The sequence below is a fragment of the Geotrypetes seraphini genome, chromosome 6 (genome assembly GCF_902459505.1).
Source record: "Geotrypetes seraphini chromosome 6, aGeoSer1.1, whole genome shotgun sequence".
In the NCBI taxonomy this organism is placed as follows: Eukaryota; Metazoa; Chordata; class Amphibia; order Gymnophiona; family Dermophiidae; genus Geotrypetes; species Geotrypetes seraphini.
Window position 1 is genome coordinate 5,077,693 of NC_047089.1, and position 18,232 is coordinate 5,095,924.

Below are 18,232 nucleotides of genomic sequence, written 5' to 3' on the forward strand. Positions count from 1 at the left end.
GACACAGCTTGGGGACACCAGGAAAACACCATCCATCAACAGTGAAGCAACTACACTCACCCTCACTTGACTGGAGCTTTGGAATCTCTGAGCCTCCACTTACACCATGACAGCAGAGACTGAGGCATATTTGAGCAAGCCCATGGTAGTTCTAGACTGGCCATCCCAAACTCAATCCATAGAAAGGTATGTAGAAATGGCAAATGAGGCTGCTGGTCATGTATGTAATCAGGAGCGGAGGGAACATTAGATTAGGGGTCAGATGGTCAGCAGGGAGCTCATGAGCCAAAACAGAAGCAAACCAGATGTGGCCTGCTTGTTGCAGGTTTCTGGATCTCACGGCCTCTTTGCTAGATTAAATGAACTGCTTAAATGACATTATAAAGACAAGGATGTGGCTACAGATATAGTTCAGACTATTTCTATGTTCACATAAATATTACTTAATTTCTACATATTTCAACTGTGATTTGAGGTACGTAAGACTCACCTTAAGAACATAAGACTAGCCTTAGGACCAATGGTCCATCAAGCCAAGTAGCCCATTCTCATGGTGGCCAATCCAGGTCACTAGCACCTGGCCAAAACCCAAAGAGTAGCAACATTCCAGGATCTCAAAGAATAGCAAGATTCCGGAACCCCAATGAGAGCAACATTCCAGAGCTGAGATTGTGATGTCATAATGCCTCAGTCCACAGTGCCTCAGAGCCAACCTCAGCAGTGATGTCACAATGGGTTGATTGTACTATACGTGGCTCACATAAGAGCATAAGAACAGCCATACTGGGTCAGACCAATGGTCCATCAAGCCCAGTAGCCCGTTCTCATGGTGGTCAATCCAGGTCCCTAGTACCTAGCCAAAACCCAAGGAGTAGCAACATTCCAGCATCTCAAAGAATAGCAAGATTCCGGAACCCCAATGAGAGCAACATTCCAGAGCTGAGATTGTGATGTCATAATGCCTCATTCCACAGTGCTCAGAGCCAACCTCAGCAGTGATGTCACAATGGCTTGATTGTCCTATACACAAAGAGTAGCAACATTCCATGCTACCGATCCAGGGCAAGCAGTGGCTTCCATGTCTTTCTCAATAACAGACTATGGACTTTTCCTCCAGGAACTTGTCCAAACCTTTCTTAAAACCAGCTACTTTTAGCAGTTTCTGAAGACAGATTTAGATTCAGCATGCAACATTGTATCATTTGTTCACTAGTAGTTTGTAAAAATAGAATTCTACCTACCCTAAAATTGACACACCCTAATCAGAGTCTGTGGCATAGCAAGGGGGGGAGGTGGTCCACCCCAGGCACCGTCTTGCAAAGGGCACGGCACCCCTCCCCCTCTCCTTCCACACACATCCGCCCCTTACCTTCCCTGGTACCTTTTTTACTTCCTCGGCGTGAGGTTGCTGCCCACATCAGCATCGGTGCTCTCTCTGATATCACGTCCAAGACCTGCCTCTAGGAAGTGTCGTCAAAAGGTGAGCTGACACTGATGTAGACATGCTGCTCATGCCAGAGAAGTGAAAACAGTACAGGGAAAGGGAAGGGGGCAGCCGCATGGCAGGGGAGGGGGCAGGGATGCCACCGCCCCAGTGCCACTCACCCTTACTATGCCACTGATCAGAGTGGCTATACTGAGTAATGGATATTAATGCCTGGAGAAAGATCAACTACTAGGAACGATTTCTTCAGCCCCATATGTTCCAGGTAGATGAAGAAGAGAATCCCTCATGGCAGACTCACCTTTCGCAAATTCACAGTTGTAGTTGCTGGATACATCTATTGAATGCAAGTTGATCACAGTCCTGTTCTGGAGTTTGGTGAAATTGGTCACCTTAAACGTTTCGAAGGGTGGAATTAGCACCTCCTCTTCCAGCGGGAAGAAGGAGAAGTTCTTGATGTTGACGCCATAGCAGGTTTCTATGTTGAAGAGGGTGTCCTGCCCAAATTGTAATGCGTTCTCATTACTTAATGATGATGATGTGAACTGGCCAAAGCGGACAGGTTTCTTCTCTTCCGATCTGAACCGGATGCCCCTGATACCCCGGTACACCCTGTGGCATTTTGGGGTTGTTTCCTTATCCAGGATCTGAAGGGCTTTGGTCAGTAGGAAATGAAGTGTTTTGAATCTGAAGTTTTTTAGATAATATTCTCTGGATCGACCTGCTTCTCTCACTGCTGCGTTGAACTCTTTGTGGAGAGGGCTATTGGTGGTGTAGGTCAATATAGCTATGGCATGTTCATCCTTGAAGCCATGGGGCAAAGCAAAATTTTTTCTTCTGTCTTCCCATTGGGATCTCGCTGCCTCCCAGGCTTCAGCATAATCTCTGTTTGTGGTGTATTCTGTCTGATTTAGCTGGCCAAGCTCTGCCTCCATCACATCTGTACATCCCACATACTGGTCGTCAAAAGAGGCGCGCGCCATGTCTAATGTTGATTCATGTGGTGAGAAGATGCCTCGCTTCTGGATGTTGTAAGATCTTGCCTGGTGAAGGAAACAGACACATCAAGCTATGGGTGGATAGTGACATCCCCTTAACTTGAGCCCTGTTTACATAGAATGTCTATGCAGGAGATGGGACATCCAGGTTGGGATGCTCTCAATTCCCCCAGTATTTTACAATACGCTCTGCTAATTGCATATGTATAAGAATATTGGCAAAACCAGTGGGAGCCAGTTTCAGAAACCTATACCTCCTAGAAAAAGAGTGGCATCACACCGTCCTTTACAAGTAGAAGTGTAGGTTGAGAAGTTGCTGCAAAAATGACAGAGTTTGGTGGCGCCTTGTAGACTAATACTTTGAGACATCCAGTTTGGATAAGAGTCCATTTTGCACGAAGGACAATAGCCTCAACCAATGAGTTAGTCTATAAGGTATCATTGGCCTCTTTGTCATTTGTGTTCCATATTTTACCCCAAGCAGAAATAAGCAACGAACTGCTGTAACCTGCCCATGAGTGACCACAAGGGAGGCACTAGGTTTCTTTAGAGAAGTGCTGCTTTGTGGCTTGTCTGTAGGTCCATAGGACAATGCTTGTCTCACTCTTTCTATGTCTAATCTGGTTTCTGGACATTTTGGGCCTCTGTCTACAATGACAAAAAATCATTACCCTCTAGACTAGTTGAATAACCAAGGCAAGGATTGTTCATGTAACAGTCACAGATAATAATCCTGTATTTGCTCCGATGTCCTTAGGAGGAAAATTGCTTCCTCTCTTTATTTTAAATTTGATTGTAACCTAGGCCTCTTTTTATGTAACTTTCCTCATTCTTATTCTAGTACTTATTATTTTTAAATGTAAAACCGACTAGATATTTTATTTGCAGTGTATTAAATACAAGTGAAATGTGTAAATGTGATGACTTTGAAGTCAGGGGAACCAGAAGGATGTTTAGTTCTTTGTAAGAAGAGAGTTGAGGCAGACCAGAATTACAGCGTCAAACACCAAAGCGTTGATTACCTGAGGGACGTCCATCAACAACACAATTGAGAGAAGGCCGAGGACTGGTGTGTATGGGGGCCCCATCCTTACTAGCTGCTTCTGAAACCAAAAAGAAGTTCATTTATTTTTGACGACAGACACGTTTCCAAGTCAGTTGAAACCAGACTTTATTGGACTGTTGAACTAAGATCCTTCATTTACAACCACTTGGGGATTTCTGCATTTTATACTGTATTTGTCAGTTAGGGCAACAAGCCATGGATCTCTCTGGACCTTGGATAGCATGCACTCTATCTATCTCCTACATTGTTCAATCTTTATTTTCCTCCCCTCAGGTTCCAAATTTCTTCTCTGGAGATAAAATTATATAGTTATGCGGATGATATTACCATACTGATACCTATAACAGCTCCTACAAAGGACACCCTATCATTTATTCAATTGATCCTTGAGGTTGTTGAAATATGGGTGAAGAATTTCAGGTTAAAGCTTAATCCAAATAAAACAAAATTTTTCTTGGCTTCTCCATCCGATACGATCAAAGACGACTCAATGGCACAATTTAGGGGTCCTTTTATCAAGTCGTGCTAGCGGGCTTAGCGCGTTGGACATTTCATCACGCGCTAACCCCCGTGGCCGTTTAAAAATTAATGCCTGCTCAATGCAGGCATTAGCAGCTAGCGTGGCAGGCGGTTTAACACGACATATTACGCCCGTTAAACTCCTACTACAGCTTGATAAAAGGACCCCTTATTCTGCCGATTGTAAAAATCTTGGGAATATATTTTGATCATAAACTCTTTTTTGACTTCCACATTAACTCTCTAGTTAGGAAATCTTATTTCTTACTCTGGAAACTAAGAACAATTAAATTGTAACTCGTATTTCGACTTTTTCTCATTTAGATTGCTGGTTCAATCTCTTGTACTCAGTACATTGGATTATTGTAATTTGCTCTATCTTTCGATATCCAAGAAAAATCGAAAATGGTTGCAGATTATCCAGAATACTGCTTTGCATTTGAGTTTTGGACTGAAACAATCCGATCACGTGACGCAGTATTACATAAACTGCACTGGTTGCCAATAGAGGCAAGTGTGATTTTTAAGTTCGGCTATATCTGTTTCAAGGCTCTCAATGGGTTATTACCCAGTTATCTCATGGATCATTTTATATTTGCCAGTAGAAAACAACTATGTGATCTTTGGCTCTTTGATTGTCCTTCTGTAAAAGGATGTGTGTATAAACTCTTCCTTAGTAAGATCTTAGCGTATCAGGCAGCATTACGGGATAAACAACATAAGAACATAAGCATTGCCCCTGCCGGGTCAGACCAGGGGTCCATCGTGCCCGGCAGTCCACTCCTGTGGCGGCCCCCCCAGTTCCATGACCTGTAAGTGCTCCTAACCTACAACTTCCATACCCTGTTCGCCAGTGATGTAACCCTCTATCTGTACCCTGCTATCCCCTTTGCTTCCAGGAAGTCATCCAGTCCCTTTTTGAACCCCATTATTGTACTCTGTCTTATCACCTCTCCTGGAAGCGAGTTCCAAGTGTCCACCACCCGTTTAGTGAAGAAGAACTTCCTTGCATTCGTTTTGAATCTGTCTCCTCTCAGTTTTTCTGAATGACCTCTTGTTTTTGATGTCCCCGCTAGTCTAAAGAATCTGTCCCTCTCCACCTTCTCTATGCCTTTCATGATCTTATAAGTCTCTATCATGTCCCCTTTCAGTCTCCGCTTTTCCAGAGTAAAGAGTCCCAACTTGTCCAACCGTTTGGCATATGAAAGGTTCTCCATGCCCTTTATCATCCTTGTTGCTCTCCTCTGGACCTTCTCGAGTATTGCCATGTCCTTCTTAAGGTATGGCGACCAGTATTGGTGAGGAGTAGTGGCTCGTGGCCAGCAGGGGGTGATGTTTATGGGAAGGTAATGGAATGGATTTCAGAACATAATTGTGCAGTATTTTTTGTGGAGTTTTTCTACAAAAGCGCCTGTTTTCGTATGATTCTGGGTAATTCTAGTTAGATACAAATATATGTGTTAGTTAAGGACTACGCCCAAATAGAAGCGTACGAAAAAGGGTGAATAAAAATCTAAATATGAAGCCAAGGCCAGAAAAACACACTACAGATTAATATAAGGGAAAGAATGGTGTTCTTTTATGTACTTTGCTGTTGTGCCAGATCATGAAGGAAACCAGAGGATGGAATCCATTTTGTGTTTCCAGGTCTTTGTTCTTAGCATCGTGGTGTTAATTAATACCACATGTGCTGTAGACTGGCTAGGAAGATAACGTGTCCTAAACTAAGATATAAAATGCATTAAGTATGAATGGCCGAGTTATGAATGAATGGGGGCCCCTGGAGTGATTTGTGTGACTGTATTAAACAAAGGAATGAGTTTTGAAAAACATATTTATATATCTTTGCAACCTAAAGAAATCCTACAGCAACATCTGGAAGTAATTAAGTCAGAGACTCCTGCTCTTTGTGTGTGAGACTGTCAGCTTAGGAGGAGAGGGGGAGACCAGCCCCTCCTCCTCCAGGCTAAGGCTATGTAATTTGAACCTGTCAATTTAGGGAGAGGTTGAGAACTTCTCAGCACCCTGTTAATAATTGTAGATTCTCTTGAATATGTTATAATGTTATAATATTAATTCAGAAATCAAAAGTAATTTTCTAAAACTGTCTAACTTTGAAACATGGAGGAATTTTTCCTTGTCTAACTTTTAAGACCACCCATGTTATTTTATTGGTTGTCAACCTGATGATGTCACAATAAGCCAAAAGTATATAACAGAATGACCGGAGCTATTAAGATGAGCTCGTTATGAGAAGGCCAGCATTTGGCAACTATAACGATCTCCCATTAGCACAACTGTTAAGCAATTATGCTTGATTCTTTTGATCTCATAATGGAAAAATAGAAACAATAACTCAATAAATCTTAATTAATTTTTAAAACCTTGCGCTGGTGTCATTGTGCATGTTTTATTATTTTTCAAACCTAAGCTTTCAAGAGGCGTCGATGTCCCTTGCTCAATTGGATGCAGTATTCCAGATGTGGGCGCACAAGTTAGTTTGTATCTTTCTATTTCTACTTCTTATCTGGCATTTAGAAAATTTATGAAGACTGATCTATTTGGTAAATATTTTCATTAATTAATTTTGTTTATACTGTGTATACTTGTATTTTAATTAACTGCACAGAACCGCAAGGTAGCTGTGGTATATAAGAAATTTTGTTATGTTATGTTATGCACTCTATCTCTAGCAGAGAGGTGTCATCTGCACAGAAGCTCCAAAAACTGCCTCTCCAGCAGTCACAGTGAGTGGAACTATGAAATATAGAAAATGATTGCAGATAAAAACCTTATGATCCATTCAGTCTGTCCATCCACATCATCTGCTGTCTCTTCCTGCCCCTAAGAAATCCTACATGCCTGTCCCATGCTTTCTTGAATTCAAATACAGTCCTTGTCTTGACTGCCTCCACTTGGAGGTCATTCCACATATCTTCCACCCCTTTCTGTGAAGAAGTATTTCCTTGGATTATTTTCATGTGCATCCCTCCTTCAACTTCATCTTATGCCTTCTTGTTCCAGAGCTTAGAAACATAGAAACATGATGGCAGATAAAGGCTAAATGGCCCATCTAGTCTGCCCATCCACAGTAACCATTATCTCTTTCTCTCTCTGAGAGATCCCACGTGCCTATCCCAGGCCCTTTTGAATTCAGACACAGTCTCTGTCTCCACCACCTCGTCTGGGAGACTTTTACAGAAAGGGTGGTAGATGCATGGAACAAAGAATTTCCTTCGATTACTCCGGAGCCTATCGCCTCTTAACTTCATTGAAGAGTTTCCTTTCAAATGAAAGAGACTTGACTCATGTGCACTTACATTCCGTAGGTATTTAAATGTCTCTATGATATCTCTCCTCTTCCTTTCAATTGAAAAAGACTTGCCTCCTGCGGATTTGCACCACAGAGATAGTTACATGTCTCATAAGAACATAAACAGTGCCTCTGCTGGGTCAGACCAGAGGTCCATAATGCCCAGCAGTCCGCTCACTCGGCAGCCCATCAGGTCCAGGACCTGTATAGTAATCCTCTATCCATACCCTTCTATCCCCTTTTCCTTCAGGAAATCATCCAATCCCTTCTTGAACCCCCAAAACCGTACTCTGTCCTATCACACCCTCTGGAAGCGCATTCCAGGTGTCCACCACCCTTTGGGTGAAGAAGAACTTCCTAGCATTGGTTCTGAATGTGTCCCATCTTAATTTTTCCGAATGCCCTCTCGTTCTTGTAGTTCTTGAAAGTTTGAAGAATCTGTCCCTCTCCACTTTCTCTATGCCCTTCATGATCTTGTAAGTCTCTATCATGTCCCCTCTAAGCCTCCGCTTTTCCAGGGAAAAGAGCACCAGTTCTCTAATCTTTCAGCATATGAAAGGTTTTCCATACCTTTTATCAAATGTGTCGCTCTCTTCTGAACCCTCTCGAGTATCGCCATGTCCTTCTTAAGGTATGGCGACCAATATTGGACGCAGAACTCCAGATGTGGGCGCACCTTCTCCCGATACAACGGCAGGATAACTTCTTTCGTTCTGGTTGTAATACCCTTCTTGCTTATACCTAGTATTCTATTCGCCTTCTTAGCGGCCACTGTGCACTGTGCCGACAGCTTCATTGTCTTGTCCACTATTACCCCCAAGTCCCTTTCTTGGGTACTCTCACCCAATAACAGCCCTCCCATCGTATAGCTGTACTTCGGGTTTCTGTTTCCTACATGCAAGACTTTACATTTCTCTACATTGAATTTCATCTGCCATCTGATCGCCCACTCCCATAGTTTGTTCAGGTCCCTTTGTAAATCTTCGCAGTCCTCTTTAGTCCTAGCCCTACTGGATAGTTTGGTGTCGTCTGCGAATTTTATTACTTCGCACTTCGTACCTGTTTCTAGATCATTTATAAATACATTGAACAGCAGCGGTCCGAGCGCCGACCCCTGCGGAACTCCACTCGTGACCCTCCTCCAGTCCATGTAATGGTCCTTCACTCCTACCCTCTGCTTCCTACCTGCCAACCAGTTCTTGATCCATCTGTGTACGTCTCCTTCCACCCCATGGTTCTTCAGTTTCCGAAGCAGGCGTTCATGGGGTACCTTGTCAAAGGTTTTCTGGAAATCTAAGTATACGATGTCTATGGAGTCCCCTTTGTCCATCCGTTTGTTAATTTCTTCGAAGAAGTGCAATAAGTTCGTTAGGCATGATCTTCCCTTGCAGAAGCCATGTTGGTTTGTTATCATAAGTTTATTCCTTTCTAGATGCTCATTGATGCTATCTTTTATCAGCGCTTCCGCCATTTTCCCCGGAACCGAGGTCAGACTTACCGGTCTGTAGTTCCCCGGGTCACCTCTTGATCCTTTTTTAAAGATGGGCGTAACATTGGCTATCTTCCAATCCTCCGGGATCACGCCTGTTTTCAGGGATAGATTACAAACTTGCTGTAGTAGTTCCGCTATTTCCTCCTTTAGTTCTTTCAGTACTCTAGGGTAGATTCCATCCGGGTCCGGAGATTTGTCAGTTTTTAATCTTTCTATCTGCTTGTGTATGTCTTCAAGGCTTACCTCAATGGATGTTAATTTTTCTGCTTGGTCTCCTTTGAAGATTTGTTCAGGTTCCGGTACGTTGGATGTGTCCTCTTTTGTAAATACTGATGAAAAGAACATGTTTAGTCTTTCCGTGACTTCTTTCTCCTCCTTCACCACTCCTTTCCTATCTCCGTCATCCAGCGGTCCCACCTCCTCCCTAGCTGGCTGCTTCCCTTTAACATATCTGAAGAACGTTTTGAAATTTTGTGCTTTCCTGGCTAGCCTCTCTTCATATTCTCTTTTTGCTTTTCTAACCACGAGGTGACATTCTTTTTGATGCTCCCTGTGCTCTTTCCAATTCTCCTCGGTTTTGTCCTTTTTCCATTTCCGGAATGAATTCTTCTAATCTCCTATCACTTTCTTCACTTCTTTAGTTATCCACGCCAGGTCTTTTGTTCAGTTCTTTTTGCACCCTTTTCTGAATCTAGGGATATACAGATTTTGCGCTTCGCTCACCGTGTCCTTGAATAAAGACCAGGCTTGCTCTACAGTCTGCCATTTCTTTGAGCTGTTCCTAAGTTTCTTCCTTACCATTACCCTCATCGCTTCGTAGTTTCCTTTCTTGAAGTTAAAAGTTGTCACTGTGGTTCTCTTTCCCTTCGGTATTCCTGCTTCATCTTTGAACTTGATCATATTGTGATCGCTGTTTCTCAACGGTCCCATTACTTCTACTTCCTTTGCAGGTCCTCTTAGCCCATTAAGGATTAGATCCAGAGTGGCATTCCCTCTCGTCGGTTCTCTGACAAGCTGTTCCATGAAGCAGTCCTGTATAGCCTCCAGGAATCCGGTCTCCTAACGCATTGTGAGATTCCAAGGCTCCAGTCTATCCCAGGATAGTTGAAGTCTCCCATAACAATCGTGTTACCGTCTTTGCATTCTCGCTTCATCTCGGCTTCCATTTCTTTGTTGTTAGCTTCGGTTTGCCCAGGTGGATGATAGTACAGGCCCATCTTTATCTCAGGCACTTTCCTTTCCAGTATTTTAACTCATAGTGATTACAATTTGTTGGTCGTCACTGCTGTGTCCACCCTGGTCGAGTGTATGCTTTCATTTATGTATAGGGCTATTCCTCCTCCTTTCTGACCTGACCTGTCTTCGCGATAGAGTTTGTACCCCAGCAGTACTATGTCCCATTTGTTTTCTTCATTCCACCATGTTTCAGAGACCCCAAAGATGTTCAGGTTCTCTTTCTTGGCCATGACTTCTAATTCTCCCATTTTGTTCCTTAGGCTCCTTGCATTAGTATACATGCAATTTAGGTCCTGGTATTTTATTGTCTTCATTTCCTTTCCCTGTGCTACGATCTTTATTTTCTTCTCCTGTGCTACAATCTTCTTATTTTCCTCTGGATCAGTCATCTCCTGTGTTTTGCCCATTGTGTCTTCCCCATTGTGTCTTCCCAGCATTTTTCCCACTCAGTATGCTCACAGGATACCTTCTTCCGAATCGTCGACACCTGGTCGACTGTCAGCTTTCCCCTTCTTCTTAGTTTAAAGCCTGTTCTATTCCTCTCTTGATGTTGTTTGCTAGAAGTCTAGTTCCTGGCGCGCTCAGGTGTAGTCCATCTCTCCTGAAGAGCTTGCTCTTGCCCCAAAACGTTGTCCAGTTCCTCACGAAGTGGAACCCCTCTTCCTCACACCATCTCCTCATCCATGCGTTTATTGATTGTAGTTCCGTCTGCCTCTTCACATCTGCCTTTGGCACTGGTAGGAATGCTATCTTCTGAATCCTCATCTTCAACTTCCTTCCCAGAATCTTGAACTGTTCGATCAGTGCATTCCTACTGTAGTCTCTCCTGCTGACATCATTTGTCCCAATGTGGATCATCACTGTAGTCTCTTCCGTCTCTGCTCCTTCTAGGATCCTTTCAATTTTTTTGACGATGTCTTTTGCTTTTGCTCCTGGGAGGCAGGTCACTAGTCGATCCTCTCTTCCTCCTGCTATGTGGCTATCTACTGCCTTAGGATTGAGTCTCCCACTAGGATCGCAGACTTTCCTTTTTCAGTTTTCACTCCGGTCGCAGGTCTGTGTCCTCAGTGTGCTTTGCTGATTTCTCTTCTAGGCATCGGCAAGACCTTGCCTCCCCTTCCTGCGGGATTCCTCTATGGGCTTCTTCTTCCTTGGAATCAGATTGCTCTTGTTCTCCATTCCATGTGGGTGTATCTTCGTCTTCCCTATGCTGTTCGTGTTCTTCCACCCTCCTGTAGGCCCCCTCAATGAATTCCTCGAGCTCCCTGACTTGTTCCTTGATGTGCCTCTCTCTCATAGGATCTTCAGCTGTCCTGATTGGGTCTTCTGTGATGTAAAGTCCCTCCAGTTCATGAATCCTGTACTTCAATCGACTAACTTCCTTCTTCTAGCTTTTCAGCTCCTGACACCGACTGCATACATACGACTGCCTCCCCGAGGGGAGGTAGTCATACATATGACAGACTGTGCAGAACACTGGAAAGCTCATCTTCTGGATTCCCTCTGCTTCAATTGCAGTCCGCCTTTTTGGAGTGCTCTCTTTTTATTTCACTGGTACCTTTTTTGCTTGTGTGAGTGTGAGTGTGTGTTCCCTTCTGTGCCTGCTTGTGCCTCTTCTATGCCTGCTTGTGTAAGTGTGTGTGTGTGTGTGTGTGTGAGTCTCAATCATATTTCCTCTCTCTTGCCTTTCTTCTTAGGAATCAAATACAAACTCTTTCCAGGCCATCTGTCAAGGAAGGTTAATGAAAAGGAATAAATTGTTTGAAAATGTTTTAAGCTAATCTTTAATGTTCCTGCTAACTGGAAGGTGCTGAACTGAAAGAGACTCTCAAGCATGTGTTTTAAATGCTCAATGCAGAAGAGCAATCGGGGTTTTGCAGACTGAGGGTTGAATGTGAAGGTTTTTTTGCAGATGGTTAACAAGAAAGCTATAGTCAATCACAGCTAGTTATGAAAAGACAATCCACTTCGATGCTATATCTGTTATCTTTGAAAGGCATTAAAACTACCTCAAAGCCCTCACTCTCTCTTTCTATCTAGAAATTGCTTATCCAGGTTGATTACTTCATTATAACAAAAAAAAAAATAGCCAGATATTGAGCATTTGGTCACCTAGATATACGCTAGTAGAAAAAGTTCAATAAGCGATAAAGATTATTGGCACTGAATAACTAGGTTTAAAATGGCCGTCAGAGGTTATCCAGGTGCCGCCAATGTTCAGTCCCAGTAGCCAGACGACTCTCTGAATTTGTTAGGACAGCACCAGTGCCCAAATAACTTTTGGCTCCCCCTCCCCCAACCAACCCAACAGTATCTGGATAGTGCTGCTGGAAATGAAGAACTGGCTCCAGCGAGCGGCATATTTCTAGGAACGAGCCCCTCCTACCCAGATATGTGCTGTAGAATATGGATCCCTTTATTTCCGGAGCCCTCAGGCATCCTCTCTATGCCCTTTCCTGTAGCGCTACCCTGTTAGTATCGTACTTCAATAAAGGCATCAAAACTTAGAATGAGGTTCAAAAACTTCTCCTTTCTCAGTTAGGGGCTGATGCAGAAAGTCACAAGGTAGAGCCCATGAGATGCCGTATGTCATTGAGCATGTGGACTACTGCGATGTTAAAAATCACAGCAGTGGTATGGAAAAATGCCATCTTACCTGCTTGTGTATGAGCCACGAATGGCTCAGGCACTGACACAGTGACATGAAAAAAGAAGCAAACAACCAGTTGAGTTTTGTCATTGCCCCCACCACCCAGATAAAAAAGAAAAATAGAAGCAACCCCCCCATCTGATTCAATTTCACTGCCCCTTCCCTACGTATTATAGAGCAAATATATATATTTTTTAAATGTGAAGCATATTGAGCAAAATATTTGTTCCAAAAAAACTGGGAATTAAATTGTGTATATTCATCTTACAGCCAGGGTTTTTCCTGAGCTACATTAACTCTTTTAATGTCATGTAACTCTATACAATGCATCTCTCCCAGTGTTTATCATCAGGCCCTGTTCCAGGATCAGCCTAGAAAGGTTGATGAAGCCCTGGTTTTACCCCCTTGAGTGGGGGATTCAGAACTACAGCCTCATGCAGGTGATAGAGCGAAATCAGGACCTCATAGGCCTTTTCAAGTGGGCCTGAGCAAGGTAGCACTTATAGAAGGCTTTGTTTTAACTAATAATTAATTAAAAACATAATCTGCCTGATATAATGCTAAGTAGTGAAGAACTAAAACAATTGAAATATAGACACTGGGCCTACACGCAGACACATCAACCATCAATCGATACGCATGGATTCAAGACATGATCAGAAGCAGTCATGACATAAATGAAACCGTGTCTAAGCAGAGCAGGTGATGCAATTCACACACTGCCCAGAGGGTGGCACCCTGGGACGCTTTTCTGTGTTATCGAGTCTGGGATGTACCAATAGTTATGTGAGGCTGGTTCGTAAAGTTCAGCAAAAAAAACCAAGTTGAACAAATACATTTTAAAACTGGACAAAATCTATTTTTCCGACAGGAGGGAAAAACTGGACACTTGTTGGACTAAGGGCTTCTTTTACTAAGCCGCGTTAGGGCCTTAACGCGCGGAATAGCACGCGCTAAATTGCCGTGTGCGCTAGACCTTAATGGCAGCATTGAGCCAGCGTTAGTTCTAGCCGCGCAGTGCGGGTTTAGCGTGCGCTGAAAACACTAACGCAGCTTAGTAAAAAGAGCCCTTGATGGAGATTATGCGGAGAAATCTAACGGTTTAAAAAAAATATTGACCTTGTTTTTTACTGAATTTTTCCAACCACCCTCGTCCGCTCTCTCTGTATCTGTAGGTTCCGGATATTCAGCGCGTCATTCAATCCCGTACGTATTGTGGTTTTTATTTGTCTCCTAAGGCTTGAGTTGTAGACATTCACTACAGCACCAAGAAAACACACGAGTCATAATGTTTAGAAGAAGTTGTGCTATAAATCAATGATATTTATAATGTTTGTAAGTTGGGCATCGGGGCTACCCCTCATGTTTGTCCAGATCCTAAGCTAAAAGAGTGAAAACCTTTACCTTCTCTGGCCCGTTGACGGTTGTGTCTCACCTCTGCTTTCTGTTCACACTGAGTGCAGAGCTTAGCATTGGCAGAGCCGAGGAACATCCCCTCCCTCGGCTGTGCTTTTTATAGCCACTGTCTTCATGTCCTTCGCTTCTGAGAATAACTTGTGGCAATATGATCTTCAGGAAACAGGGATAATGGCCACATAGAGGTCATATTTGTCATTATAAATGTGTGTGAATGTGCCTTTGAGTTGACCACTGACCCAAGGCCGAATGCATAGTGAGGAATCCCCCCTGTGATGTTTGCTACTGCCTTCTCCTGTGTGTGACTCCACTATATCACTGCAGCCTACCCCACCTGGTATTCCCTGGTGGTCCCCCATCCTTAGGGTTGCTTCTAGAGCCTGGGCCAATCAGGCCTTAGGCTTAGTGGGGATGGACTAGGAAGGGACGGGCCCGCCTCATTTCGACAAGGCAGGCCTGCTGGCCGGCAGCAAGATCCATACAGCCGGCCAACAATTTAGAGGTTAGTTGGGGGGAGGGAGGTTAGGGGGGGTTATCAGGGGGGGTATTAGCACAGGGAGCGGTGTTAGCATAGGGGGGCATTAGTGCGGGGGATCCGGATGGGTGGCGTCCTTCGGCAGGAGGGGTTGGGCACCCTCCTGCCGGCGATCGGGGGGGGGAGGGAGGAGACAGGCAGCTGCGACTGCTATACTTATCACGGCAGGGAGATCCCTTGCCGTGATAAGTATAGTGGCCGCGTCTACTTAAAATGTAGGCCAGCATTTTGTTGGCTACATTGTAAGCAGTCTTGCGGGCCTCCCTAGGCTCCCAGAGGCACCTTCGATATTGGTGGCCTACCTGGGGAGCATTTTTTTTTTTTTTAAGCAAGCGTCCCAATTTTAGGCAGCTGTAGGCGTCCTACAGCTGTCTAATCAGTCAATCGGGACACATGCTTTTAAAAAAATCAAATGCTCCCCAGGCAGGCCACCAATATTGAAGGTGCCTCTGGGAGCCTAGGGAGGTCCGCAAGACCGCCTAAGCTCTTTGCAGAATCCGGGCCTCTGGGTCTATCTTTTTTGACCATTTTTGAGCCATGGGACAGCCATTTGGAGGTAGGAGGGGCCAGAATTTTTAGTCGACAAGCCACACAGACATGCCACCAGAGCAGTGGGGCACCTTAAAGGGCACTTCTGTGAACTTCACATAAAGAGTGCCAAGTACATATCTAACCATAACTCCCTTATAATGTATGGTGAACCCTCCAAAACTGCCCCTATATCTATTATACCCAGCTGTCTACCACCTCATTAGTCCCTATGGCTGCAGGTGGCACTTACACAGCAGTACAGTAGGGTTTTGGTGGGCTCACACTTTCCACCATAAATGTAGTGGGTAGGGTGGGATATGGGCCTGGATCCCCCTCTCTATAGTTCACTACCCAACCCATCAGGCTACTCCAGACACCAGGTGTTGCTGTTCTATAGACAGGTATATATTGTTTTATTCAGATCTTTGGGGGGTGGGAGGTGGTCATTGACCACTGAGGGAGTGTGGGATGGTCATGACCTAATTCCTCCAGTGGTCATCTGGTTATGCACTTTTAAAACAGTTCTAGCTCTGGATGTCTAGATGGCGTCTTGGGCAATGTTCGATTATCGCCACAAGGTGGTCAAGTGCTAAGTCTGACCTAGGCCCCCCCAAAACACTCCTCCAACATGCCCCCTTGAACTTCAGATGCACTTTTCCAATATTTTTAACATTTGATAAGATATTTCTTTTAATTTGACTCTTATTTTATTCTACACTATTTAGAAGGTATATCAAAAACAAAGAAACTTGAAACTTGAAGATGTCCAGGAAGTGGTAAGTTTTGAAACATAGAAACATAGAAATTGACGGCAGAAAAGGGCCATAGCCCATCGAGTCTGCCCATACCAATGACCCACTCCCTGATTCTTACTCCCCTATAGATCCCACATGAATATCCCATTTTCTCTTAAAATCTGACACGCTGCTGGCCTCAATCACCTGCTGAGGCAGCTCGTTCCAATGATCGACCACCCTTTCGGTGAAGAAGTACTTCCTAGCATCACCTTGAAATTTCCCTCCCCTGATTTTCAGCGAGTGTCCTCTGGTTACTGTGGGCCCTGTAAGGCTGAAGATATCATCTTTCACCTCTATATGCCCCGTGATATATTTAAAGGTCTCAATCATGTCCCCCCTCTCTCTTCGCTCCTCCAGTGAGTACATCCGCAGTTTTTTTAACCTTTCTTCATACGTGAGATCCCTGAGTCCCAAGACCATCCTGGTAACCATTCGTTGAACCGACTCAACTCTCAACACATCTTTCCGGTAGTGCGGTCTCCAGAATTGAACACAATACTCGAGATGAGGTCTCACCATGGATCTGTACAGTGGCATTATAACTTCAGGTTTTCTGCTGACAAAACCTCTACGGATGCAGCCCATCATTTGTCATGCCTTGGACGAAGCCTTCTCCACATGATTGGCAGCCTTCATATCATTGCTAATGATCACTCCTAAATCACGTTCCACCGTGGTCCTGGACAAGGTTTCACCATTTAGTGTGTAAGTTCTGTGTGGATTTTTTTTGCCTAGGTGCATTACTTTACATTTTTTAGCATTGAAGCCTAACTGCCAAGTTGATGACCACTGTTCTAGCTGTCGTAGGTCCTGCGTCATAAAGTCAGGCACACTGCTTTTGTCTACTATGTTGCATAGTTTGGCGTCGTCGGCAAACAGTGATACCTTTCCTCTAAGCTCTTGAAAGTGGAGGTTTGGACATGCTGGCAATTAAGATGTTGAAATGCCACTTTAGGACGTTCTTTGGAAGTCTCTGTTTTGAAAATGAGCCCTACTACAGTATCTGAGAATCTGAAGGTGAGAAACAGTGTGACAGGGCAGTAGCTGTAGCCAGAAGGTTGCTAGATTGCATAAGGAGAGGCATAACGAGAAGAAGAAAGGAGGTGTTGATGACGTTTCTCACTAAGGATGTAAAAAGACTCAAAGTGGTTCCGAAAAAGATGACAAAAATACTATTGGGTTTGTGCCGAAAGATATATCAGAAGAAATTGGAATATATACACCCTAGAGCAGGGGTCTCAAAGTCCCTCCTCGAGGGCCGCAATCCAGTCGGGTTTTCAGGATTTCCCCAATGAATATGCATGAGATCTATTTGCATGCACTGCTTTCATTGTATGCTAATAGATCTCATGCATATTCATTGGGGAAATCCTGAAAACCCAACTGGATTGTGGCCCTCAAGGAGGGACTTTGACACCCCTGCCCTAGAGGAATGGAGGGATAGGGGAGATATGATACAGACGAATGACGTCATTGCGTCGTGTCCGCACATGTGTGGATGCCGTCTGGAGGGCGGGGCGGGGCAGAATGGGGCATGACATAGGCAGAACTGGGCGTGCCTGGGGGGCGTGGTCATGGGTCCAGATTTTCCTTCGAGAAAATCTGGTAACCTTAAATAAAAGAAATATGCAAAGAAACTCTCATAAGTAAATAAACTAAAATGAAGGAGAGAGACTTTCTGGCTGTGTACATTATGAGCATGTGACGCTGACAGGAGGACCAGAGAGACATAGCAGGCTCTGCACATGGTGTCGATGTGATACAAACAGGACGGTGGGAGAAGCAGGCTGGCTGAATTCACTTCGTGCATGTAGATGGCAGAGACAGGCCTGCTGTGACGATAGCATTTGAAACCCCTTCTGTAGCTGACCCCTGTCATTCTTAGGTTTCCTCTATGCAAGGAAGTAGATGAGGTGGGAAGGCATGAATACACACACACAGACGTGTTCTGTGGGTCGACAGGGAGTGTGCACACAGCTTCTGAGAGCACGAAACAGGAGGGCAGCTGCGCTCGATCTCCTCAGAGCTTCCACTCAATCCATGCTGTCAAGAATTTCAAAACAAAAGAAAAAAAACACATCCAGTGCTCAAAAATATCTCCCTGGACCCAGTCCTCATTCCTGTTTTGCTTCATACTTCTAAAGCTACACAGAAATTGTTATTTTCTTCCTTTTACTCCCTTAGAGCCTTTGCCTCCGCTGACCCTGGTTGCCAATTAAACTAATGAGGTGGACA

The 18,232-nt window shown here is 44.2% G+C and overlaps 1 protein-coding gene across 4 annotated transcripts in view; it reads right to left on the reverse strand.

The window, feature by feature from the left end:
• ART1 (ADP-ribosyltransferase 1) overlaps positions 1 to 18,232 on the reverse strand; it is a 57,768-nt gene that overhangs the window by 4,805 nt on the left and 34,731 nt on the right. Inside the window, exons 1-4 of one of the 4 annotated variants that reach the window (XM_033950457.1) lie at positions 14,123 to 14,223; positions 13,838 to 13,976; positions 3,465 to 3,545; positions 1,746 to 2,487 (exon numbers count right to left, since the gene is read on the reverse strand). In XM_033950457.1, the coding sequence (XP_033806348.1) occupies positions 1,746 to 2,487; positions 3,465 to 3,530 (808 nt within the window). In that variant the 5' untranslated portion in view covers positions 3,531 to 3,545; positions 13,838 to 13,976; positions 14,123 to 14,223. Of the gene's footprint in view, positions 1 to 1,745; positions 2,488 to 3,464; positions 3,546 to 13,837; positions 13,977 to 14,122; positions 14,224 to 18,232 lie in introns of those variants that run through there. The other 3 variants (XM_033950455.1, XM_033950456.1, XM_033950458.1) reach the window with 3 other exon arrangements.